Genomic DNA, 25,267 nt, shown 5'->3' with positions numbered 1-25,267 from the left:
TGACGGGGAAGAACCAGTGATGAGGACACCCAGGTGGCATCTGGGGGGCTGTCCCTTTATTACTAAAGACCCCCCAGCGGTGAGACGGGTGGGCCTCGGGCTTGCTCGAGTGCCACGGTTGCCCGTGACTGGGTGCACACACGCCTGAAACCCTTCTGCAGATGCTGAATCTCGCAATGTTTCTGATTCACTTCCTTGGCCAGCCTCTTGCCACGGCTAAGACTTGGGCAGGCTCCTCCCCACCAGCCACAGCAGAGCAGAGCTCAGGGCTGTGGAAAGTGTGGCAGAGTCACCCCAGAGCTATGGCCCCCCAACATCGCTGGCCATGCCAGGACATCATATTCTGTTCTGTGGGCATTGTTAATGACCTCACATCCCCTCTGCATATGTTAAACGCCACCGAAAACACTTCTTCCCAGTCTCTGAAAATGAGCCAGTATTGTTACACAGCTGCCCTGATAAATGTTCAATGGTTGTACTTGCTGAAGAGAGCAGCCGTCACGGTTCTGCATGGTACAGAGTGAAGCCATGTTCACTCCCCAGAGGGCAGGAAAGCAGTTGAGGGGGGCATGGTTCCCTTGGGCATGGTCCCTAACATCTCTGTCCCCAGTGCCCCCTGTCCTCGCCATGAACCAGGGAAGGGCTCGTGGGGGCGCTGATGGGCTCTGAGGAAGCACATTTGCACCTCCACACACCAGGCATGCTAGAGGCTGAGGGACCCCCACCTGCCCCGCCCCAGAGCAAACTCACGTCCCCACCGATAAGTGTCCTGGGCTGCCAATTAGCCAAGTACCACAAACTGGGTGGTTTACAACAACTACACTCCATTCTCTCGGTGCTGGAGGCCAGAAATCCTAAACCAGTGTCACAGGGCCGCACTGCTGTGGGGTCAGCAGGAGCCCTCCTGCCTCTCCCAGCTCCTGTGGCCCCAGGCACTCCCTGGCTGGACCAAAGGACCATCCGGACATACCACAGGGCCGCCAGTCCCCCAGGCCCAATCCCCGCCTGCTGGGGACCTCAGGAGAGTCATGCCCCTGGGTCTCTGTGTCCCCACCTGTAAAAGGGGATCAAGGGTCCTTCTAGTGTGATTGCTGGGCTCAGGGAGCCAGGCCAAGGGCCTGAAATCCCACCCCGGGCACCCTGGGAGTCTCAAGGGTCATGGTGACATGTGCCACCTCAATACCCCCTGACTTTCCGTCTCACTGGCTGGTGCAGACCAGTTCTTGGCCCAGGAGGCAGTTCCCACTCCTGGAGTTTTCATCAAGCCATGACCTTTGTCCCGGCACAGGGCACATCTGTCAGCAAGGACAGGCCAATGTGGCACCAGAGACATCTCCCCCACCGTGATTCTGAATCTGGGCACCCAAGCTGCCCTGGGAAGGCCAGGGTCGGGGGCTGGTGTGACACGTGTGAGCCACGGATTGGAGCAGACATACACCCTCGGAGGCACGCGATCCCCCAACACCCTCTATGATCCCCTGGCACCTCGTATGGAGTGGTGACCCAGAGCCCCTGCGCCCCTGAGGCTGGGCACGGCCATGCTCTCCACAGATGGGGCCCCACACCCACTCGGCCAGGGAGTCAGGAACCAGGCTGCTTTAACCCTCTGCTTTAACTCTGCTTTAACCCTCGCAGCCTTCCAGGTGGCTGCTGTAGACCCCCATTTGCAGCTGGGGAAACTGAGGCAGAGAGAGCGGCCCCTCTCCCTCCTGTCCCCAGCCTTGGACCTGCCAGCTGCCGTCCTGCTTCTCCTGCTGCCCCAGCAGGAAACAGCCAGCTGATATTGTTGAACAAGTGTGTCTTCCCAGCTTTTTCGTGGTAGCAGCAGAGAGGCGCACACCAGGAGGACCAGGGGAGGACACAGGCCCCTCCCTGTGTCTGCGACGGACACAGGCCCCGGAAGGTCACCCGGCCACAACCTGTCCAACACATCCCCGTGACAGGCCACAGGCTGAGCTGACACCCACTCTTTCCCTCGGTCCTAAGGACAACTGAGCTCACAGACTGTGGCCATGCATCAGCTGCAGATGGTGACCACTCAGGTGTCCAGGGAAGAATGCTGTAGCCTTGGACGGTGAGAAAGGTTTGAAGCCCCCACAGTATCAGCCAGGAGCTCCTACCCAGTGGCCGGTGTGGACGGGACACCTTAGTGCCACCAAGATCAGTGTCTGGTTCTCTCCTCTGCCCTGAGGATGTCCCGTCACCAAGTGGGGGGAGAGGGTTCTCAGCCAAGTTTGGAGGGGGCGCTTGATGCAACATAGCAGGCCAGGCTGGTGTCACCTTCTTAGATGAAAGGGGAAGATACCCAATGAGCCTTTGTTCTCCCACCTGCAAGGCCGGAGTGGGGAGGGGGCAGGGGAAGGGCCAGCAGAGCCACAGCCAAGGCTGCTCGCTTACCTGAGGGCACCGCCCACACACATGCCCCCAACTCCCACCCAGGAATGGCCCTGTCACCAACTGTGGCTGCGACATCAGCTCGGATCCTTCAACCAAAGGGAACAAAGAGGACCAGGCCTGCACCCCGCCGCACTCCCTTCTCTAACACTTCCAAGACAGGACGGCCCAGCACCTTCCCTCCTGCCCAGCTTCCCCGCAGGAGCACCATCCCTTCTAGAACCTTCCATGGAGCCTCAGGAAGGCTCTGGAATGCTCTAGGCAGCACGTGCTGTCCCCACTGCTGCAATCCCCGCACTCAAAACTCAGCTGCCGTATGCCAATGTACAAGTTACCAGGATGCAGAATGTGCAAGACCCAGGCCCGCACTCCAGCTCATGGAGCAGGGCACACGCACAAGCATGGCAGCCCGCACCGGCGCGTGCACACTCGCATCTGGCTCGGCTCATTCCGCTAAGCAGGGAGGCTGGGCAGTGACCTGGGCACACGTGGCGGGGTCTGAACAGCAGCAGCTGAGGGAATGAGGGCACTGAGCCAGGCTGGAGGGCTGTGCTCTGAACCGACGCCATTGTCACTGAGCTGCCAACTGGCTTCTGTTTGTGACCAGGGTGAGTGGGGCACGGGGCGGGGGCTGGCACCAGCCAGGGAGAGTGGGCACCCACGCCCAGGAGCAGACTGGAGGGAGCTGGATGCACGGGGGACACCCAGCCATTCCCAGGTGGCCGGGGCTGGGCCCCTTCCGGGAAGGAATCTAACACCTTCCAATGGCATCATCACAACAAAAGGGGAGAATACAGCTCTCCAGTCAGGCTGGCCTAGGGGCTCACATGGCCCAGCCTGTCCCCCGCCAGCAGACCCACTGAGGACAGGTGGCCAGAACACTTGAGGTCACCAGATGGGATGGTTAAGGCATCGCGCTGGCAGCACGAGCTGCTAAGCACATGAAAATGCCACTTTTGGCCTAAACCTCTCCTGCACAGTCCAGTCACCTGGAGTGACCCAGGTGGCACCAGATGGGAAAAGGCTGTTGGCCAGGATGAGGAACAATGGAGAGACTCAGCTGCCAGACCGATGGACAAGGTACCAGACCGGTGCCAGAGAAAGGCCTCCAGAAGCCAGGGTCCTCCAGTAGACATGCTTGAGGAGAGGCCAGGGCTTCCTGGAAGGACGAGAGACCCCCCTCGGCAGGGGCCCCCGAGAATGGATGGGGGTCGCGGCTCCCCTCCCCAGGAACGCTGTGCACCAGTCCCCCTGCCCACCACATGCCCTCCCACCGAGGTTCCCTTCAGAGGCTTTCAGCACCTCCGGGTGATTCGGGAGGGCCAGACAGGGCCTGGTGGAAGCCAAGGACACCCGTCAACCATGTGCGCACCCTTTCCTGTCCCAGGGGGTAAGCAGAGTCCCGTCTGGGGCTGAAGCGGGAGACCCCGCCAGGCCACATGGCTGACTCACTGCGGAAGCTGCTTCACTTTCTGGGCCGAACCCAGAAGAGCATCTGGGTGACAGCCCCCGACTGGCTCTCCCGATGCACGGAAAGACCAGAGGACGGGTTCTCTCCGGCCAGCCTGAGATGAGAGGTTGTTTTGGTTCCAGCATGTTTTGTTGGGCTTAGATTTGGATATGGGTGCGTTTGACATTCACAGTTCACTTCCGATGGAAACTTGGGAGCCTGGGGACAGCCAGGCGTCTCTCCCAGCTCTCCCGGGAGACATGTCAGCCAAGGCCAGCCCCTCTCAAGTGTCTGCTTCCAGAGGGCTCTTACATTTATGTTATGTGAATTTTACTTCAACTTAATGAAAAGTCAGAGAGCAGGAGAGGGGATGGTGCGGATGGGCTAGGACTGGGGAATCGAGGACCAGGCTGGTCCCTGCCCCTGGGAGCCCTCAGGGCTGACAACCTCCCCTGGGGCCCGGTGTGGTGTGTGCTGAGACATGCGGTGCCTGGCCCTCCGGGACAGCCTCCCGTCCAATCCCCAGGACCCTGAGTGGACACCACCTGCATTTACTCCTCCTGGGCTGTCAGACTGTCCCAAGTACCACGGACTGATCGCCCTGAGGTTCTGGAGGCCAGAAGGCTGAAATGGGTCTTCCCGGCTCAAATAAAGGCATCAGCAGGGCTGGGTCCCCGTAGAGCTGTGGGAGGATCTCCTGGCCTTGCCCAGCATTGCGGACTCCCTGCATCCCCTGCCTCGCAGCCCCCACACCAACCTTTGCCCTGTCAGCACCACCACCCCCCGCCCCGTCTCCCTCTTACAATTACAAATGTAATTTCATCTGCAAAATGACATCTATAAAAGCTTAATTATATCTGCAGGGAACCTTTTCCTGGTCACACAGGGTCCAGAAGTTAGGGATGAATGTGTCTTTTGGGGACACACCCTTCAGCCACCACCCTGGTCAGCAACTGTGGGCGTTTGCTGAGCATCAGGCGCTGCACGGTGGGCGGCCCTGCACAGCAGGGGCAACTTCCCCAGCCTACAGAAGAGACAGAAGAAGCGCATCCCTGCCTGAGACCACTTGGCAAGCAGGTGGCTAACAAAGGAGACCTTGGTGGGCTGAGGGCTCCTTGGCTTCACCTTTCAGCTTCAGACACAGAGAAAGCCTCACCCTCTGCCATCTCCCTCCCGGCCATTCAGGGCTGTGATGATCCCCAGCCAGGACCTCCTCAATCTGGAGAGCCAGCTCTGCCAGGACAAGGACCCACACCCGAAGTGCGGAGCTGAATGACTTGACTGGTCCCCCCCACCTCACTTCTGATCCTGGAGCCGGCACCAGCGTGGGACTCCTAGATTAAGTCTCCTATTCATCAACATCTGGAAGTATAATTGGGGCTTTTATGGAAAAGTAGCTCATTACGCAAAGTGCAGGGTTGTGAAAATTATCATTTTTTAAAAGAGCATGGGGCTCCCATCCAGCCATGAAAGAAATGGGAAGAGATGCTCTGAGGCTGTGTGCTTGGTTTGTGGGTTTTCAAAGAAGGAAAGGGTTTGGTAAAACTGAAACCTTTGCTAATTAATAGCTGTGAAACTCTCTTAAATGGACAGCATTGTTCGTGTTTTGTCAAGAACTGGTGGCTCCCACAATGTTAAATGACCTGTGACAGTCTCTCCACCGTGCGGTGGACGAGGGAAAGATCATTCAAACTCCTGGTGCCACCGGGAGTGGCTCCCCTGAGCTCACAGGATGCGAGCTGTGCAAAGTGACGGAGGGTCTGTGCCCAGGGGCTATGGATAGAAAGGACTCCTGGAAGGTTCTGGATTGGGGACCAGGCAAGGAGGGGAAGCATGGGTGGAGGGGGGCACAGAGGCGGTCCAGCAAGGAGGAGGCACACAGGGCGGGAGTTCCCTCTGCAGAGGGGCTGCTCCACGCAAGGGGCCCCGGCCCTTCTGTCCGCAAACACCCCTCCTTTCCCTCATGTCCTCCCCCTCCTGTGTGCAGGAAATGGTTAAGTTAGCAAACCTGAGGTGCCCACTCCCTGCACACTGAAGGTCTGGCCTTGGCCCAGCTCCTGGGAGGGCACCTCTGAGCCCTTGGGGCACCCTGCTTCATCAGAGTATCTTTGTTTATTTTTGGCCTGGGGCCCCTGCTCATGGTGGGATTTATGGGGGACCCTGGGCCACATGGTGTCAGCTCGACCTCTGGGAGGATAAGACTAAGGGCGGCATGTGGTGGGGGGGGTGTCAGCCATGTCCATGTGACCAATGCCCAGGGACCTGGACACCAAAGTGCAGGTGGGCTCCCTGGTGGACAACACCCCATGGATGTTGTCACACATGGAGGGCTCTGAACCGCTTCTGGGGAGTGAAGTGCTGCCCCCACACCTCCACGGGGTGTGGGGGACCCCAAGGCCCCAGCCTGCTCCCCTGGGACCCCGCCCCCCATGCCTCTTCCATTTGCTGATCTGAATCTGTATCCTTTCATTGCAATAAATCATAACATGAATATTCCTGCTATGCTGAGTTCTGGGGGTACTTCTATTGAATCACAGGCCCAGGGGGTCTTGAGGAGCCTCAACACACCCTGCTATGTTATTAAGACAAACTGGAATATTTATTGAGCCCTTTCCTGGGCCAACCCTGAGCTAATGGACTTCCAGGCCTCAGCTTGGTGAATCCTGATGAGCCTCAGTTATACCCACCTCACCAACTCTGAAAGGAGGCTCAGAGAGAAAGCCCCTGACAAGGCCTGCAGCCAGCCAGGTCCGGGGGGTCTCGGGGTCTTCACCAACCCTCCAAGCCACCAGTGGGGGCTTATCACCAGCTGTAAAACCCAGGGGAAAAGAGGCACTCAGATCCTGCAAGTGGGTGGGACCCTGTGATGGAACGGGCTCCCCGGCAACAGGCCCTGGCTTGGGGAGAATGTTTAATGGATTTAGAGGGATCACACTCTAGTATGAAAGAGCATATAAAGGGACTTGCTGCTGTTGCATAAGCTTCACTCCTGCCTGCGTGCATGTAAGGTGGGGAAATGTAGAAACAGGCTGGGAGGGACAGCCACAGCCCAGCAGCCAATGTGGCCAGCGGGAAGACAGACAGATGACCGTTTCTGGGAAAAACAAAAACCAGAACCATGCGCTGTCTTCATACCTGGTAAAGGTTCACTTTTTTTTCAGTTGACATTCTTTAACTGTTCGTATTACATCATAAAGCTACACTGGAAAACAGCCCATGCAAGCGGGGCCTCAAGGTACTAGGGATGTTCTGGAATGTAAGCTGGGCGGTGGCACAGCACTTCTGTCCTACTGTTGTTCTTTATACCCTGAACTTATAAATAAATATGCCATAAATATTGCTTTGGACTTAATGATATATTGTCTAAAAGCATTTTTAAACATCCTATCCTACACCTGACATTTAAAGCGACAACAAAAAAATCCTCAATTCAAAGGAATTTCTAGGTCCTCTGAGAACCCCACAGCAAGACAAGCCCTTGTGGATTCCCTAACGTTTGCATGTGTCCTGTGAGCCTCTGAAACTGGGCCAAGAACCCACCAAGGATGCACTGGCATCACGTCCAGGGATGCCCAGCCTCAGGGCATGCAGCTATCCCAAGGACAAAACCAGGGTGAAGCCCTGTGCGCAGTTCGGCCACCTGCACCTTGCTGCTTGCATCCACTCCGCTGTCAGGAGAGGCTATTCTGCCCTCCCCCCTGCTGGCCCAAGCCCTCCCCGGACATCCAGGAAGGGCAGGTCCTCTGCTTCTCCCCACCTGACCTGGAACCTGGTCCCCATCTAGACATTTCCCTGACCCCTGACCTGTGGGTCAGAATTTGCAGCCACCATTTCTCACTGGGCCTGCTTCCCCTCTGCCCCGCTGCCTGCAAGCCCCTCCCATGTATCAGCAACACAAGGCCCGGCTATGGGGTCCTGGGATTCTCTAGGGCTGAACTTTGCAATCCAAGCAGAGTGGAGACCCAGTAGATACCTTCCTGCTGAGAGACCCTCCGCCCCTAAGTGGGCCAGGTCCGCGTGCTCAGGCTTGTCATTACAGACAAATGCCAGCCACTTCATTGGCAGCAACGCCTTCCTGGGTGTGATGTGTGGAGAGAGCATTAGGTAGGCAATGGTCTGTGACAGGGTTAATTTGCTGAGCTTATTACCTAAATCAAAAGAGATTTCGCAGCCGTCAGTAACATGCCTGCGAGATGTTCCTGGTGTGAACTGAAGGCTTCCCCTCTCCCCCTCCCCTCACAGCCGTGGCCAACAGGCAACTCAGCAACACATGGAAAATGCACGGTAAAGACACAGGCAGGGGATTCTGCTCAAAACTCCAGCATCTGTGACAAGGCGCGCGGGGGGCGGGTGGGGATGTGAGCGCCCACACTCGGCTGCGGGCGGCTCCTGAGAGCTCACCTGATCCCTTTGTTCTGGGCCACGTGGTGCAGCGAGAGTCTCGACACTGCGGAGATGACCTGGGGAGACAGAAAGACGCTTCCGTGAGTTCAAAGAAACCAGAATGTCATCATAAAACTGTATTCAAGTGTTTTGTAGATGTAGAAAACTGTTCACTAAGCACATTTCATCTTGGCTGAAAAAAGAAAAAAAGCACAGCGTAACATTTTTAGGCTAGATCCCTATTTTGTTTTTATTGTGCAAAATTTGTCCTTTTGGTGTACAAATGTTTGCTGAGGGCTGTGTACCCCTGCAGCAATGCCTTAGTGGGCAGCGGGCGGGCTCCCACTCCTGCAGCCCTCTCCTGGCCCCAGCTAACCACTCGCTGAACCCCATTCCCACCCGAGGGGTCTGCCTGTTGGGGCTGCAGAATTGTCACGCTCATTAAGCGCTCATCCCATGCTGCCGTTCCGGAAGTCACCATACGGCTAGTTAACAGCTCGTGTTTGCAGTGGGGAACTCACATGCCCTGTTTTGGAGATGATGAAATGCAGGCCCAGAGAGGTCAAGTGACTTGTGCAGAGTGACACAGCAGCCCGGGGCACAGAGTGAATGCAAACATCTGAGGGCAGATGGGCCGCGCTGCCTTCCATCAAGCACTCCCTGCTCACCCTGTGACCATGTCAACAGATGCGTGGCTCCCTGATTGATCACAACAAGGAGCTCCAGGTTCAGGTCACATGGGGGGATCCCAGCAGTGTCTCCCTCAGACCCGCACACTTGTCAAAATAAAGGCTCTGGACCCGCAGTGGTCGCTGCTTGCACCCAGCCGAGCCCTGCTGTGTTCCAGCCAGCCACCTCCTCCAGCCACGCAGGACCCACTAGTCTCCCAACCTCAGAAACCCCAGACCTCCAAAGTGACAGGCAGAGAGCAGGGGGGTGGTCCAGAGGTGATTATGAGGAAACAGACAGGAGAGGGGGCACCTGGAGCCTGGAACTTAACACACGAACATGACCAGAGGCTGCTCACAACGCATTCCAGGATTTATGGGCACCTACGGTGCCAGACAGCATGCACAGGGGAGGCAGAGGCCTGCCTCAACCTTTGGGACCTCACTGCATGCGCGTGCTTATGCATGAGCGTGCATGCGAGATGAAGTGTATACATTGTGTCTATGCAGTCCATGTGGACGTGTGCTTGGTGTGTGTGTGTCTGGGGGCAGGGAACATGAACGTGGCCCATGGACACCCTCTGCTGAGACCCACTGTCCCAGGAACCGAGCCTGGGGTGCCTATTATGGGCATCGTCCCAGTGAACCCTCACCACCCCCACAAGGCCAGGCCTGCCCCGCCTGACTGGGAGACTGGAAAGCTGAGGCTGGCTCACCTGCCCAAAGGCCCTGGCTGGGACACATTCCTCAGGCTTCCTTTTTGCCTTCTAGCAGTAATTTTCAAAAAGGGGAGGGGGACAAAGCCCCCAACTGCACAGAAGGACCCTTTCTCAGCTGGCGAGGTGGCAGATTTAGCCAACAAGCTGAGGGCTGTGCGCTGTCTTCCGGTAGGTGGTTAAATTTCAGGGGCTGGGACTTGCGGAAGTTATGAATCCCGGGACGACAGGGTTCTTCTGTGTTTCATCAGACAAGACTCAATGGGCTCGTTATGCAGCCGGCCAGGCCGAGGCGCCCGTGCTTGCACGCTACAAGGCGCCTTTCACGAGTAATGAGCAACTTGGCCTCGGCTGTTACTCTTGGCTTTTAAGAGCTCTAAATATTTAGGGAGAGCGGAAATGAAGGCAATATTGCTGTGCATCCCCACAGTGACTTGCCAGCGGCTAGAACTGTTAGGGTTTGCAGGGCTGCGCAGTGATGGGGCACACGAGCCATCCCTCTCCTCTGCACCCCGAGGCAGACCCTGTCCGTCAACTGCCATACTCCAGCCCAACATGACGCAGGCTCGGGATCCTGCCCGTGAGGTCCACGTGAGGCACCCAGGACAGAAGCCTTGTTCTTGGCCTGGACTGGGCGCAAAAGCTGCACTTGCTACAGGTGGAGTGCAAGGAGGAGAGGAACAGCTGCGGGTGAGCGAGCCACGGCCAGGAGAGGGTTCTCTGACGTGTCCACGTTCCGTGGTCCCAGCTGACGGAAGAGTTTCTCCAGCTGCTGTGACCACCATAGCCTCAGCTCTGGGCGCAGCCGCTGTGCTCCCAGGCTGGACTCTGCCACTAGCCGTTTGGGAAGGGCTCAGCTCTGGGTCCCCGTCACCAGAGAGGGGCAGCTCCTAAACTGGGGTTAAACTTGCCCAGCTCGGCCAGAGGTGTCCTGTCCCTCGGTCCACCTGGGCCGGAGCTTCCTGGCTGGTGAAGAAGGGGAGCACTTGGACAGGGGCCACCATGGGGAAACCCTGCTCTGATGACCCAGGGCAGGGCAGGGGCTGCTGGGAGCAGGCGTGGTACTTGTGAGATAGCTGTGGGGTGAGAAAGGGGACGGGGAGCAGGCTGTATCTCCTGCAGGGCGCGTCTCTACAGCGCCTCTGGCCAGGGCCCCCTTCCCAGGACAGAGGAGCTGGGTTTTCCCCTCAGGTATTGATCAAAAACCTCCTGGCCTATGGCCTCTGCCAACTCTTCTGAAAACGTAAATGCCAGAGCACGACATTTTCCCAACTCTTATCTCCACTGCTCAGTGGTGCCCAGTTAAAGAATTAAATGAGCATGCGCACACCTGCTCCACTTCTAGACCCCAGCTTGGGCCTCTGGGCCCAGCAACGCCCCAAACCTCCCGGCCGGGCCCAGGGGCATCAGCCCAGAGCCAGCAAAGGCATGTGTGCATGGGGGGCAGGGCAGAGGAGGGACCCTGGAGAAAGGCCTTTCCCCAACAGGGACAGCAGTGCTGAGGTGCGACCTGTACCATGGCTCCCCAAAGCCATGGTCACAGATGCCCACCCTGCCTGGGCATGCCCTGTAACACTCCGGGCTCCCTGACACTCTGTCAGAGAAGAGTGGGCATGACAGCCCAGGGGACAGGAGGTGGGGGCTTGGGGTCTGGACTGGACGGCAGTCTTAGCTGCGCCCCCGCCCAGCTGTGGCCTGTGCTGACCCACAGCTCTCCACCAGCTCCACGTTCAGGCGGGAGGCATCCTTCTGCTCCCTCATGCTCACTAGAGGAGCTGCAGAGTGCAGACCCCCAGGCCCACCCCTACAGGCTCTGGAGTAGAGCAGGGGGCACCCAGAAATCTGCATTTAAGACCCCAGTTCCAGGTTGGCACCCCAGCCCTGGGGTTGGGTCAGACAGGTGATACCCCAGACGCACTCAAGGCCTGCTGGAGGGCTAGGGGCATGTTCTGACTGTCCATGTCCCTGCAAAGGCAGGTGGGATCGGGGGTCAGGCAGCCTGGGCAGGAAGGGCTTCCGGAGAAAGGACGTATGGGCTGGGCCCCAGAAGCTAGAAGGTCCAGGGCCCAGCAGAATCCAGAGCAAACCTCACCAAGCCGAGAGCTCTGGAGGGGAGCTCCCAGGACCTCTGCCATCGGGGGTCTGCTGCCTCCCCAGACAGGTCACAGGCTGACGAAGTCTATGCTGCCAGCCCCCGAGTGTCCCTGAGCCAGGGCAGCATCCCTGTGCGGGGCCCTTCACTTTAGCTCACCAGCCTGCCCAGGTGACCTGAGGGGGCCAGAATGACCTGATGGGACACCAGCAAATCATTCCGAGCAGGGCGACAGGGACCATCCCATTCTCACGCCTCACAGGCTCAGCCGGTGTGACAGCAAGGAGCGGGGACAACGGGGGGACGTCCCCACAGCTGCACCAAACCTGCCATGACAAGAGCAGCAGGGCTCCTGAGCCCGGGTCCAGCCCTGAAGGCACAGCCTTGTGCCCCCAGCTCGTCTGCTGTGCCATGGCTCAGGGGCAGGCCCCAGGGAGATCCAGGGGCCCCAGGGGCTCTCCGAGCCTGGTCACTAGCTGCAACTCTGTGGGGAGGTGCCCATGAGAATATTCTGGAGAGGGGCCTCACCTCTTGGCATACTGTGGAAGGGCCTGGCTCACCCGAGGAGCGGGGAGAAGGCAGCCCACTGGCTGGCACATGCATGGGCAGGAGCTCCAGGCAAGGTGCACACCCTGTGGGGGGACCAGGACAGGGGTCCGGGTCCCAGGAGGCACTTGGGCAGGATGTACCCTTAGTTAAGTGTCATTCCAACAACTGAGTTTCCCCTCTGGGACGTGTGGAACAATTTAGTTCCAAAAGTGTTCACTGCAGCAATTTACAAATGCTCAAAAATTTGGCAGCAGCCCAAATGCCCAACACCAGGATCCAAGAGAAATGCAGTGGGGCGTGCCTGCACGATGGGGTTCCGAGCCGTCTGCAAACCGGTGCTGTGAAAGGGGGTTCATTGCTACAAAGCATATTCATAAATACCTGAAGTGAAAGAAACACGCTGTACGTGGGAACAGAGAGGGTCTCATCTTTTCAACTATACGCTCTTTGAAGGACTGGCAGAGGGCGGTGCTGACCCTGGGCATTTGGCCCCCTTTCCCTTGGCTATATTTCCACATGTCTCTACAGTGACATGGTCACAGAGTAGAGGAAATGCTACATAGAAGGAAATAAGTCTGCTGGTGTCCACCTGTGCTCTCCCCGCGCCCCCCGCACCCCCCAAATTCTCCTGTCAATAAACATGTTACTCAAGCCAGAGAGACCTAACTCTGGGCCCTGAGGCAGGAACACGGCATCGGTCACACCCGACGTGCCACAGCCAGCAGGGACTGGTCATAAGGTACCACTCTCTGCCCCCCACCAGACAGCATACTGGAGGGACCCCTGTTCAAGCTGCAGCCACCAGGAGACCAAAGGGGACCTTCACTCTCAGGAAATCGGGGAGGACTCCATGCAGGGGCCTGGACCTCCTTGAAATATACCAGTTTATGCTGCTGTGCCTTTCGACTTGATACTCCATGTGTCTGGCATGTAGATGTCACCTGGCAAAAGTGGAGCGGGTGGATGGGTGGGTGGATGACGGATGCAGGGGAGGGAGGATGGGTGGAAGGAAGGAGGGGCAGGCAGATGGAAAACACGAATGAGTGGCTAAGTGACAGAGCGAGGCTCACAAGATCCCGGGCTCTCCTGGTGGCCGCCGAGGGCGATTTTGGCACCACAGGGCTCTTGAGCTCCTTGAGGGGCAGAGCCAACTTGGGTCTGCTAAATGATGTCTCCCCAGTGTCTCCACAGATTAGGTCCATCGGCTGTAACTCCTGAGAAATCACCTGCCTCCAATCCCTACCTCTGAATTATCAGAACGTGAGCTGCCATTTATTGAGCAGTTACTATGTACTGTGCATACGATGCGCATGAAACAAACATTACTCCTGCACATGCTATTGTCTCCCCGACCTCCCCATTTATTAGATGTGGACACTGGGGACCAAGGAGGAAAGGGACCTTGCCATAGAGCGTCACTCAGCAATAAGCAGCTGACTTAGGAACTGAACCCAGACCTCTGCGACTCAAGCCAGCGGTTCTACGTGCTGCGCCCCCTGACACACAGAAGCTGCAGCTTGCAACGAGCCTCATACTTCTCCTTGGGACCCAGACAAACCGTGTTTTCCATTCTCTTGCAGTGCCTGAGGACTACCCAGTGGATGGGAGCAGGCGTCAAGTGGGCCAGTTGTAGGCCTGGCTCATGAAACCTCCCTGCCTGTGGGGTGACCTCAAAAGCCTCCTGTTAAATATAACAAGGCAGCCAGCCTGGGTCCCTGAGAGTCTGCATGGAGCACAGTCCCCCGGCCTCCACCCCGCCGCACGCATGCACGTACACACTCACACTTGCCCACCTAGAACCTCCCTGAGGCCCACTGTCCCCCAGCAAAGCCATCAGCACCTCATTCTCCCACTGGGACTTGTTGTTTGTTTGCTTTGAAGTCTTTATTATTCTGAATATAAAAGACAGAGTCCTTTAGGATATAAGAGTTCTTTATGTGAAAACATTGTATTTTTACAAGTGGAAAAATAAATAAATACCTCTTGGAACAAAAGCTTGTATGCTAATATGTGTCATAAGTAGAGCGTTTGATGAAATGTCTACAAAGGAACACCAAGTGAACACGTGACTGCGGCATCAAGGCAATCTGCAAAGTATGAGATCTCAGTAAAGTCACAGGGTAAGTTTCTGGCTTTAATTTAGTCGGTTTTGCACCAAGATCATCCAGGCTTCCTGATGAGCAAGCACAGGCAGAAATGGCCCAGAACCACAAAGACGGACACAGGCTGGCCTTTAAAAGGGACCCAGTGCCTCTGCACGCTGGCAATGAGGTGCGCAACAGTGGGTAGATGTCTGGCCCCATCTTCTCTCCTTGCTAGCAAAGCCTGAACTTATCAGGAGGGCTTCCTGGCCCCAGATCTCCCGAAGTCATTAGGAATCAGTAAGTAGGAACCGCACAGACCAGGACATGCAGGCCTTTCTTATCAGCCCTCACCGCGTATCTGGAAACACAGGCAGGAGCCAAATGGCAAAATTATCACCCTTATTTAAATACGTTGCCCCGGAAACTCCCCTATCTGCCTGGGAATCTACAGCTAATACAGCTGCATATTCAGAAGCAAATCATTATAAATTGCGTTCTGCAGCTCTGCCTGCGTGGCCATTCTGTTTTTTTTCTCCTCAGGTCAGGAACAAGGTCAGAAAAAACTTGGGGCTGTTGCCTTCAGAATGACAAGTGGCCGGCGAGGAGTGATTAATTATGAACCACGTGCAATCACAGCTTCATATTTAAGCTTTGCCACCGGAGGAGGCTGGAAAAACAAAAGCAAGTGGGTAAACACAGCCACTTCTTGGCCACTGGCAGTGCTGGGGTGCCTGACACATGGCACTTGTCTTCAAGGGAGGTGACAGGATGCAGCAAGATGGGTGTGAGCCAGAAGCCAGGCCCCGAGGCGGCTAGGCTGCACAATGCACCACGCGGCTGGCTGGAGCCAGGTGCTGGCAGCAGCTCTGGACGATGCATGGAAGAGGGTCTGGTCGCCTTTAGAGAGAGGGTCGGAGTTCAAACATGGTTTAGGAGGAAAGAAAAAGACTGGACAAAAAGGAAAAGTCTGGATATCTCCATGTCGGCCCCCTTTCCTGCACTTGTGCTGAGCTTCTAGCAAGATTTGAAATAAAAGTCCCCAAATCTAGCTGTGCATCTTTAGTCTCAGTGGGTCTGGACCAAGACCCTCAAATGCAAGAGGGAGAAACCAGCCTGAGCCGCCTTGCCCTGCATTCTGTGGGTGCGGATGACCACCACGTGGATGGATGGGCGGATAGGCAGACAAGCAGAGAGGTGGACAGGTGGATGGGCAGATGGGTGCTGAGCACAAGGGGATCCCTGGGCCCGGGGACCTCCTGATAGAGACAGGAGGGAAGGTGGGCCCTGACAACAGCCTCACACCCCTACCGCCCGAAGTGCCCCTCCTGGAGGGGACCCCACACACCTACTGCGCCCTGGACACCCTGTGGGTGGGGCCTCCCACCTTCATGCCACCTGTCAGGGAGCAGAGCTGCCCTGTTCGCAACTAAGAAAACTGAAGCTTAGAGAGGTGGTGTGACACGACCCAGTTCTCCCAGCTGTGGGAGGGGTCCTGCTCCAGCCCAGCTCCCAACCATGTCAGAGGCCACACGAAAGCAAGGACTCTGAGCATCTGTCCCAGCCACCTCCCTACAGCCGGGACAGCCTTTGCTCTCACCTTCCCCACGGTCGGGGGGCCCAGGGACACGTGTGCTGAGCCCTGGCTCTGCTTCCTGCCCACGCTTCCTCTGAGCGGCCACTCCACCCCTTGGGCCTCACTTTCCCGCCAGCATGAAAAGCCAAGACCCTGGTCTGGGGTTCGCCGGCTCCCTATGCATCCAGGTGTCCCAGGCTCAGGGCTGATCTGAAGGCCTGGTGAGCCCCTCTTAGAGGGGGATGAGCAGAAGCCCCCATGGATGTCCCAGCTGTGAACCAGACAGTGCCCAGGGCCAGGGGAAGGTGGACAGCATATGGCGCAGGGCCTCTACAGCCCAGCTGACCCCTGCACCAAGCCCAAAACTGGAGACAGGAAGGGGGCCAGGTTCGGCTCCATTCCTCCCCAAGTTCTCCGTGTCTCCCAGGCTGCACTGCGTGGGGAGTTGAGACTTAAGTTCCCCTCCTCCCTGACACAGCATGGTCAGGCTGGAAGAGGCGCGCTGGGCGGGGGCGCTGGCCCCCAGCACCATCTGTCCTCTCCCCACTGCAGCCAGCTACAGTGGCCTGCTGCCCCAGTCAGGGAAGACGCTGGAAGGGGGAAGGGGGACCCAAGTGTCCTTGCGGAAACCAGTGGAGTTGGGAGCCGATGCAGGGTCAAGGCAGCTCACCCCTCGCTGGGGAGCCACCCCTACACCATGGGGTTCTGGAGGCCACTTCAGTGAGCAGAATCTGTGGCTCCCGGAGGGAGGCAGAAGGGGGTGGGGATGGGTCGGAGGAGGCATGACCCTAACTGGACTTGTTCATTAAGAGCCACTTGAGCCGGGAATGTTACAGAACTTACATGCCCCAAGTTATTTTAATCAAATTGCAATTTTGAGTAAAACAGCAGAGAGGCACCAACCAGGACAAAATGCCAGAGACCTGGGTTCAACTCCTAAACCTGCCACCATCTGAGCCACTTTTCTCCAGGCCCGTTTCCCTCTCTGGGACGAATGGGATCACAGTACATCAGAGACGGCAAATGCATGGCCCAGGGGGACCGACACTTCCGGGCTGTGCTCCAGGCTCGCGTCACTAAGCGATCACAGCGCTCCTTCCTGCGAAAGCCGGAGGCGGCCTCGGAGGTCTTCCTCCCATGCTGCTCCGCCTGTCCCTCTGCCTACGACACAGACCTGCATGCGAGAAGAGACCTGTGTCCGCCCTGAGAAACCCCTGGACTGGGCGGTCTCAAGAGACCCTCTGGGCACCGACCGGCTACTGTCTGTGATCTGTAACAACGAGACAAATGGTCCATGGCCGCAGGGCTGGGAGAGGACCGGACGAGAACCTGAACTTCAGCTGTTTCCAGCCAGGAAGGTTTGCAGGAGTGAGTCAGGGAAACTTAAAATCCTTAAGTGGCAGGAGCTTAGAATCTGGTCCAAATTCTTCCATTTACAGATGGGAAACCTAAAACCCAGCTCGGAAGATGTGATTTGCAAAGGCCACCCAGTAACTTCGAGGCAGAACCCGGTCCAGAGTGGGGGACGCCGTCTGGAGCTCACACCGTTGCTCTGACACAGCTTCTTGAACAAGTACAGCTGTGTGTCTGGGCCTCCTGCCACTAAAGCTTCACCAGGTGTATTTCCGTGTATTGCCTCAAAACTCCCACGAGAAACTTTTGCTGTTCTTCCCATTTTATGGAGGAGAAACTGAGTCTCAGGGGTTCATGACCGACAAGTGGGGAGCCGAGGTGGACCGAGCCCTTCACCCCAGCCCTGCCCCAGAAAGGCCAGCTCTGGATCTGCGGCCAGCAGCAGCCAGGCAGGTCGCAGACCTCATCTGCGGGCATCAGGAGCAGGGTCACTAGGTGCGGCTGGTGGGTGGGCCGGCCCTGGGCCACTCACCCTCTGAACGTGCTCACTCAGCCCCTGACAATCCCTCAGCCCTCTCAGAGGCTGCAGGACAGGAGCACAGACCGGGCCTCCCTCCCCTGGGGGCAGGTAAGAGGTGGATACAGGGGTCAGAACCTAGAGGGCCTCTGAACCCCAGGCTCAGAAGACAAGAAGCAACAGGTCGGAGGAAGGCCAGGAACCAAGATACCCAAGTCCGCAGCCTGGCGGCCTGAGTCACCGCCCTGAAGGTTCGAGAATCCCAGAGGCAGCACGGGGCCCGCCCAGGCCTTGGTGCCGGCCTGGCCTTGCAGAGCAGCACGGTGGGGCCGCGGGGGGGCCAGTCCCACGTGGAAACCGCGCTTCCCTCCTCAGTACGGTGGCCACGATGAGCCAGGGGCCAGAAAGCAGGCGTCTGCACGGCCTCTCCCCGAGTGGGTCCTCATGCCCCAGCACCCCCGACCCACCACCTGCCCCTGCCCGTTACAGCGGTCGGTCACCTCCCAGACGAGGAAACTGAGGCCCCAAAAGACGACCTCACTTGCCGGGGACGCACTGCAGAGGCAGCCCCAGGACGGAACACGGCCGTCTGACCAAAGCTCTCCCTTCAGTGTCTTCTGCATCGTCACTGAGTGAAATGCCTCCCACCTTAGACTGTAGACTTTACAATGTTTCCATGAACAGGGAATGGATTCTGCTTCTCCCCTCACTGTCCTCAGGGTGCCTAGAACCAGTGCCGGGGACATCTGGTGCTGGGATGGCACAAACCTCTGGTGCACAGTCCCGAGGGATGCAGAGCCACGGCCCCAGAGGCTGGCCCACACCCCCCAGGCAATCACACCATCGCCAGGCAAGCTGGCAGTCCCACTCGGTCACAGCCCATGAGCAGTGCCCAGAGCATGATGCCCAGCAGGAACCTCCTTGAATGAACGGATGCAACAGTGAGCCTGGGCCCCCACCTGCAGCCCTGGCCCCGACCCCCAGCTTGGGCCCTGACCACCAGTCTGGGCCCCCACCTGCAGCCCGGGCCCCAACCCCCAGCCTGGGCCCTGACCACCAGCCTGGGCCCCCACCTGCAGCCCGGGCCCCGACCCCCAGCCTGGGCCCTGACCACCAGCCTGGGCCCCCACCTGCAGCCCGGGCCCCGACCCCCAGCCTGGGCCCTGACCACCAGCCTGGGCCCCCACCTGCAGCCCGGGCCCCGACCCCCAGCTTGGGCCCTGACCACCAGCCTGGGCCCCCACCTGCAGCCCGGGCCCCAACCCCCAGCTTGGGCCCTGACCACCAGCCTGGGCCCTGACCACCAGCCTGGGCCCCAACCTACAGCCCATGCCCCGACCCCCAGCCCGGGCCCTGACCCCCAGCCTGGGCCCTGACCACCAGCCTGGGCCCCCACCTGCAGCCCGGGCCCCGACCCCCAGCCTGGGCCCTGACCACCAGCCTGGGCCCCAACCTGCAGCCCACGCCCCGACCCCCAGCCTGGCACTGGGTTCAGAAGTTACCCTGCTGCCTCACTGGATCCTCAACCACCTGAGGAAGTTGGCGTTACTGTGCCCCTTGTCAAATGAGGAAACTGAGGGTCAGAGTGGTCACCTGCACACCGTGGCAGAGAGGGCTGAGAGCCTGGAGGGTCTGGTGTGCGCCTAGCGCCGTTCAAGGCGACACTCCCGGGAGGACCAACTCTGCCTCCTGGCTGGGCCTGTCCCTGGAATCCCTCTCCCGGTGTCTCCGGCTCCTCCGCTCCAGGTGCTGGGCCTCACCATCTGTCAAACCGCCAGCTTTCTAACGGGGAAGAGGTACCAGCAGCCGTTACCTGGAGAGGGCCGACGGGTTTCAGAGCTGCTTCATTGCCCTGCCTGATTAATGGCCATTTTAACAGGAAGGGGAACAAAAACTGTGTCTCTTACACCATGGCAATAATTTATCAATACACACACTCATCTCTGAAGCGATGACTTGGCGACTCGGTTATTGAGCACAGCCGCAGCCCCAGCGCACTGAGGAACGGGGATCTCTCCCGCCGCATCAGCTGCCACCCGCCCCTTGCTCCCGGCCGGCAAAGACAGCCTTTGAAGCACTTGGCATCCTGTGCCCTCACCCCGAGGGCACCTTCTCCGGGCTGCCTGGTGGCCAGGGGCTGCGGCCCTGCTCCCAGCAGGTCCAGCCGCGGAGGGGCTCCCCGACCCGTGACCTTGGCACAGGGCTAGGCTCAGTGCCACCGCTGTTGTCTGTCTGGTCGCTCCCAGCAGTGCCTAGGGTGGCCACCTCCACGGACACCCCACAGGACAGCAAGCAGGCTCAGGCCTGATCGGGGCGCCGTCAGCACTGCAGGGGCTGCCGGCCGGTGGGAGGACAGCCTCCAGCAACCACACGAATTACGGGACAGCTGCAAATCCAAGCACTTCCATGGTTAGATGGGTGTTTCTGGGAAGACCTGACAAGCTGAGCATCAGGAAAGGCTGTGCTGAGCCTGAGGGGGTCCCCATTCACCCCCAGGCACACCCACACGGCTAAAGGGGGCATCCTAGTCATGATCACCACTCTGCCCCCACTTCTCTCACCACCAAGTCCTCTGTGGCTCCCCGTCAGGGCCAGAGGGTAACCTTTGCTGTGGGCTGAATATCTGTGTTCCCCTGAATTCCTATGTTGAAGCCTTAACCCCAATGGGATGGTGTTAGGAGGTGGGGCCCTCGGGGTGATCAGGTCACGGGGGCAGAGCCAGTGCCTTGTGAGGAGAGACACAGAGAGACGATCTGCCCCTGCCCCCCGAGGACACAGCAAGGGCACAGCCGGGCTGCAAACCCCGCGGAGAGCCCTCAGCAGGGCCCGGCCATCCCGGCCCCGACTCCAGGCCGCCGGCCTCCACAGGTGTGAGCAATGAATGCTCACGGTTGAGGCCGCCCAGTCTGCAGTGTTCTGTCTGAGCAACTGGAGCTGCCTTACACGCACCACGGAGAGATGACCTCTGCCGACCCTGCCCACCACCAGCCTCCGTAAAACCCCGGGGAATCCACACCTCAGGAGGCCCCCAGGGCAGCAACCAGGCCCCCAGCCCACACCAGGAGGCCCCAGCTGGGCCAGCAGCCTTGGCTCAATGGTGCCACAGTGGGTGGGGAGCCTGGGGGAGAGGCTCACAAGGGAATCCAGTCTTTAACCCCTGCAGGAGGAAGCAGGGCTGGGCACTCTAAGGCCACCCTGCTGCCCTGGCTGGAGCTGGGCCCCTGCCGCCACCACCTGGGGTGCCCCATGGCACAGCCTTCTGGAAGGTCCAGAGGGCCAGAAGTGGTGTCACAAAACCTTGCTTTGCATCAGGCTATAGTCTGTCCCCAAAATCTCGACAGCCCTAAACTCTGGGGCGCAGCCCCTCATCTGTGATGTGGGATGACGACACCACAGTGAGGGTTCTCATTTCCTCACCCATGTGTGCAACAGCATTCAGAGAACAGCTACCAAGTGCCCAGCACTGCAAGGGACAAGGGGCCAGAGGTGGCTTCTGGAACTCACAGGACCCATCAGGTGCTCAATGTTACAGGGCAAAGGATGGACTGGCTAGCAGGATAAGAGCACCCGCATAGGGCCACTTGAAGCACAGTGTGGGGGGAATCAAGGAAGGCCTCCTGGAGGAGGTGCCACCCAACCTGAGACCTGAGGATGAACAGAAATTAGCTGGGTGGCAGGTGAGCATGCATCAGACATGGGCACATACAGAGAGGCCACATTCCCACAGGACGACCGTGGGGGGCAGCCCCTGAGCAATGCTTCGGCTGTGACACTGCAGAACCCACTCGCCTTTCTGAAGCCATATGGGCCCTGTGCCCCAGAAAAGTCTCAGGTGATATTTCCTTCCCTTGTGCGAAGCTCCAGGCTGCTTCTGGGAAAACAGCTCCATCTTAATTCCTGCTTAATCCTGGCCCATCAGGGGACCTCCTGCACCAGCCGCTTTGTGGATTTTCTCCTACCTAAGGGGAGGACTGAGAAATGCTTGCTGTCCAGGTTAGATCCTCTATGACCACGGGGAGAGAAAACGCACAGGCCGGCCTGAGATGGAGGAGAGAGCTGAGCGGCTGCCTGGGGCAGCCAAGGAAGGACCCTCCTGCTGCCCCAGTGCCAGGGTCCCGGCATTTGCCCCGCCTGGCTGGGCACCAGAGCCGGCAGGACACAGAACACAAGGATGCTGCTCCAAACAGGAACCTTGTCCTTAAGACAGTAAAACGGGGGCTGCCAACTGTCAAGAGCCCTGAGGGGCCCTGGGGACGTGATGTCAGGTGGGGTCCTGGTCAGAGGAGGGCATCAGGGAGAACGAAGGGGATCCGAGCACAGCGGGGACTCAGTCGGTAAGCCCGTACCCACCCAGGCTGATTGGCTGTGACCCACGTCCCAGGCAAATGTGAGATGCTAATAACGGGAAGTGGGGGGGCGGGCTCCCCACTACCTTCTCCACTTGCCTATAAATCTTAAACTGCTCTAAAAAATAAAGTCCCTTTAAAAGGGAGGCTGTCCTTGGGGATGGAAGGGCAGGCCACTCAGGGCCCCAGCCTGTCCTCTCTCTAGGCTGCCGGCTGAGGAGGTACAGAGGCAGACGAGAACAGGGACTGGACCCTCGAAGGCCTCTCCATGCAGGCGGCGGCGGCAGCTGCACTCACAGACGTGGGCATGGCAGGTGCTGAGGGGCCATGGCCCAGCCTGCCCCCAAGAGGTCCAGGGGGCCCGCAGCCTGTCCCAGCCCACAGCCCGATTGGCCGAGTCAGGCTCTGAACCCAAGCCTCGGACTCTTCCTGCAGCGGCGGGGCTGCAAGAATTATGTTCCCATCCAACCACCTCTGAGACATGGGCTCAGAACGCAGCGGGATGAAGCCTTGTGCAGGCTGGGCAGGTGTGCGGGATGACCTGAGGCCAGGCCCCTCCCAGCGTGTTCTGGGTTATCCGGTATCCATGAGGTCCCCCGGGGAAAGGAGCTGGTCTGGCTCAGTAACCCCGGGGCCACAGCCCCCCCACCCCCCGTCAGGGCACGGCCGACAGCCAGAGGAGGGGCGCTGCTCTCTGCACTGGCCCTATGGATCCCCGTCATGTCTCCAGCCTCCTAAGACTCAACAAAGGCTCCTTAAACAGTTTTCCCGGAGGCATGAGCAGAGGAAGTGGGTGGAGAGGAGAGAGTACAGGGCCTCGGCCCTTGAATAGCACCTTCCCTGCCTCCTCAGGGCAGCCGGGAGCACTGGGAAGGGAGCAGGTGCAGAGCCACACCACAACGGGGTCAGCGGGTCAGCGGCCCAGCGGGACCCCCAGGGCCCCAGCAGCCACAGGACCACACGTAAGCTGCCAGGGGTTTCAAGGGGCATTCTAGTGCATCTAAAGCCAAACGTGTAATTCAATATTCTGTAGTTTCATCCCAGACAGGAATTAATTATTTAACGTCCCATCAAAAACAACTCCATCCTGTGCACTGATTCTGATGAGACACTTCCTTCCCCACCCAGGCTGACGTCACAGCACACCGGGGAGAAGGCCGTTTGGGCCAGAAGCCAGCAGCACGTGCTGAACACCTATGATGTGTCACACAGGCCCTGCACCTTGGCACGGCCCTGGGTCCAGAGTCACCGCATCTCACCTGGTGCCTGGCAGGTACCCATAGAGGATCTGGGGTTACAAGGGAGGGCATTAAGATTTCAACTGCCTATTTGAGGGATGCACCATGATATACACAGTGCATGAAGCAAGGGCAGGGAGAGGCAGTCACCCCCACACCTACGCGGCAGGTCCCCGGTGAGGTGTGGAGGTCCCCAGTGGACAGACAGGCCAAGCCCTTGCTCCCTGGAGCTCTCAGAGATTCCAACCTGTCCCCTCTCTGTCAATAAATGGAGAGCAAGGAATGAACATGTGAGTTGCAGACTGAACCCAGCAGCCAAGGATGTGGAAGAGGGGAGGGAGTTGGAAGCGGAGGCGGTAGAGGCTCTTGTGGGTAAGACGGAGGGGAAGGCCTCTCTGAGGACATGAGGCATACCTAAAATGCCACCGACAAACATCTCAGACGCCACTGCAGCTCCCCTGCCCATGTTTCTTCTTCTCTGGCCCAGCTGGGCCACCCCTTCCTCTAGGCACAAACCAGCCCGAGCTACTCTCCTCTCCTTTGCCACAGTCCCCACCATTCCCTGCTGTCTGCACCTCCCATACCATCACTCTCCTCCTCAGATGGCCCCTCTGGGGACAAGGGGCTGGGGTAGATGTGGCTGGGCTTGGATCACAGGGACAGGACCAACTAAGGGGCTTGGACGTCACCTTGGAGGTCACACAAAGGCAAGAAAGGTCACGAGGGAGGCAGGATACAGAGCCTAAGAGGGATGCCAGGCAAGGCCAGCCTGGGGCACCCCACCACGCGGACAGCCCGTCTGCCCTGCACCCCTCACTAAGCCCCAAAGTGTGGGCTTCTCAAAGGCAAAAGTCTTCACAGCACCCAGGGGCCAGTACTGCCAGGGCCCAGCACAAAGGACAGGCCACCTGGATGTGCTAACAGCCAACTAAGGCCTGTCCTGGGTTTTAGGGGTTCCCCAAATTCATATATTCTCAAACCTCAAAATATGACTTTATTTGGAAAAAGGACCACTGTGGATGCCATGAGTTAAGCTGAGGTCCTTCTGGAGCAAGGTGGCCCTTCATCCGAGGACTGGCGTCCTTACAAGAGACTCAGAGACATGGGGGTGTGGGTGACAAGCTTTGTGAGGACGGAAGAGGGGGGGCGATGCAGCCACATGCCCAGGGCTGCCAGGAGATGGGAGGCACAGGAAGGACTCCCCCAGAGCTGATGGGGGGAATGTGGTCCTTTGACACCTGGATTTCAGGCTTTGGCCTCCTGAACTGGGAAAGAATGAACTTCAGTCGTAGACCTCCTATGTATGGTGCTCAGTAGGGCAGCCCCAGGACCCTGATACAAGGCCGAGGGTCACAAACACTGGCGCCAAGGTTGCGTGCACCTTCAAGCAGATGGACACCTAAATGTTCGGGATCAGAGTGCCACAGGGTGACACTCGGGGGCCATGGGAGCCCCCTGCAGCAGAGGAGAGGACAGCCAGCCACCAAGGCAGGGCTCCCCGAGGAGGCGACAGCCAAGAGGCCCAGAGGACGTCGCCCAGGCAGGAGAGCGGTCCAAGCAGGAATCAGACTTCTGGAGGCCCCTGACCCCCTGGGGTCAAGAAGGGGCCCCACGTCCAGCCTGTGCTGGGCCTGGCCCCCAGCGACCCTCCTTCCCCGGACACAATCTCCCTCGGCTCCAGCCCTGGGCCCCTGCCTCTCCGCGCTCTGCATCCTCTCCTAAGTCACAGGGAGCAATGTTCCCAGAGCCCGAGAAAGGCTCCATGTCCCCCCACACCACTCCTCAAGCAGATGGACCATCATTCGCTCATTTTATGCTCCCCTGATGAATAGTCCTAGTAATAGGCGGTGACACTCCGCACAAAGCTGATGTCTGGCACCACTCAGGAACATTGCCCAGGGAGA

General features: G+C 58.6%; 1 protein-coding gene across 4 annotated transcripts in view; it reads right to left on the bottom strand.

Moving 5' to 3' along the window:
• VAV2 (vav guanine nucleotide exchange factor 2) overlaps window positions 1-25,267 on the bottom strand; it is a 167,098-nt gene that overhangs the window by 66,776 nt on the left and 75,055 nt on the right. For all 4 annotated transcript variants that reach the window (XM_037007766.2, XM_037007769.2, XM_073222002.1 and 1 more), the window contains exon 3: window positions 8,246-8,304. In XM_037007766.2, coding sequence (XP_036863661.2) covers window positions 8,246-8,304 — 59 coding nt within the window. The remainder of the gene's footprint in view (window positions 1-8,245; window positions 8,305-25,267) is intronic.

This window comes from Manis javanica, chromosome 2 (assembly GCF_040802235.1).
Source record: "Manis javanica isolate MJ-LG chromosome 2, MJ_LKY, whole genome shotgun sequence".
Taxonomy (NCBI): domain Eukaryota; kingdom Metazoa; phylum Chordata; class Mammalia; order Pholidota; family Manidae; genus Manis; species Manis javanica.
This window is presented reverse-complemented; position numbering and strand designations above follow the sequence as displayed.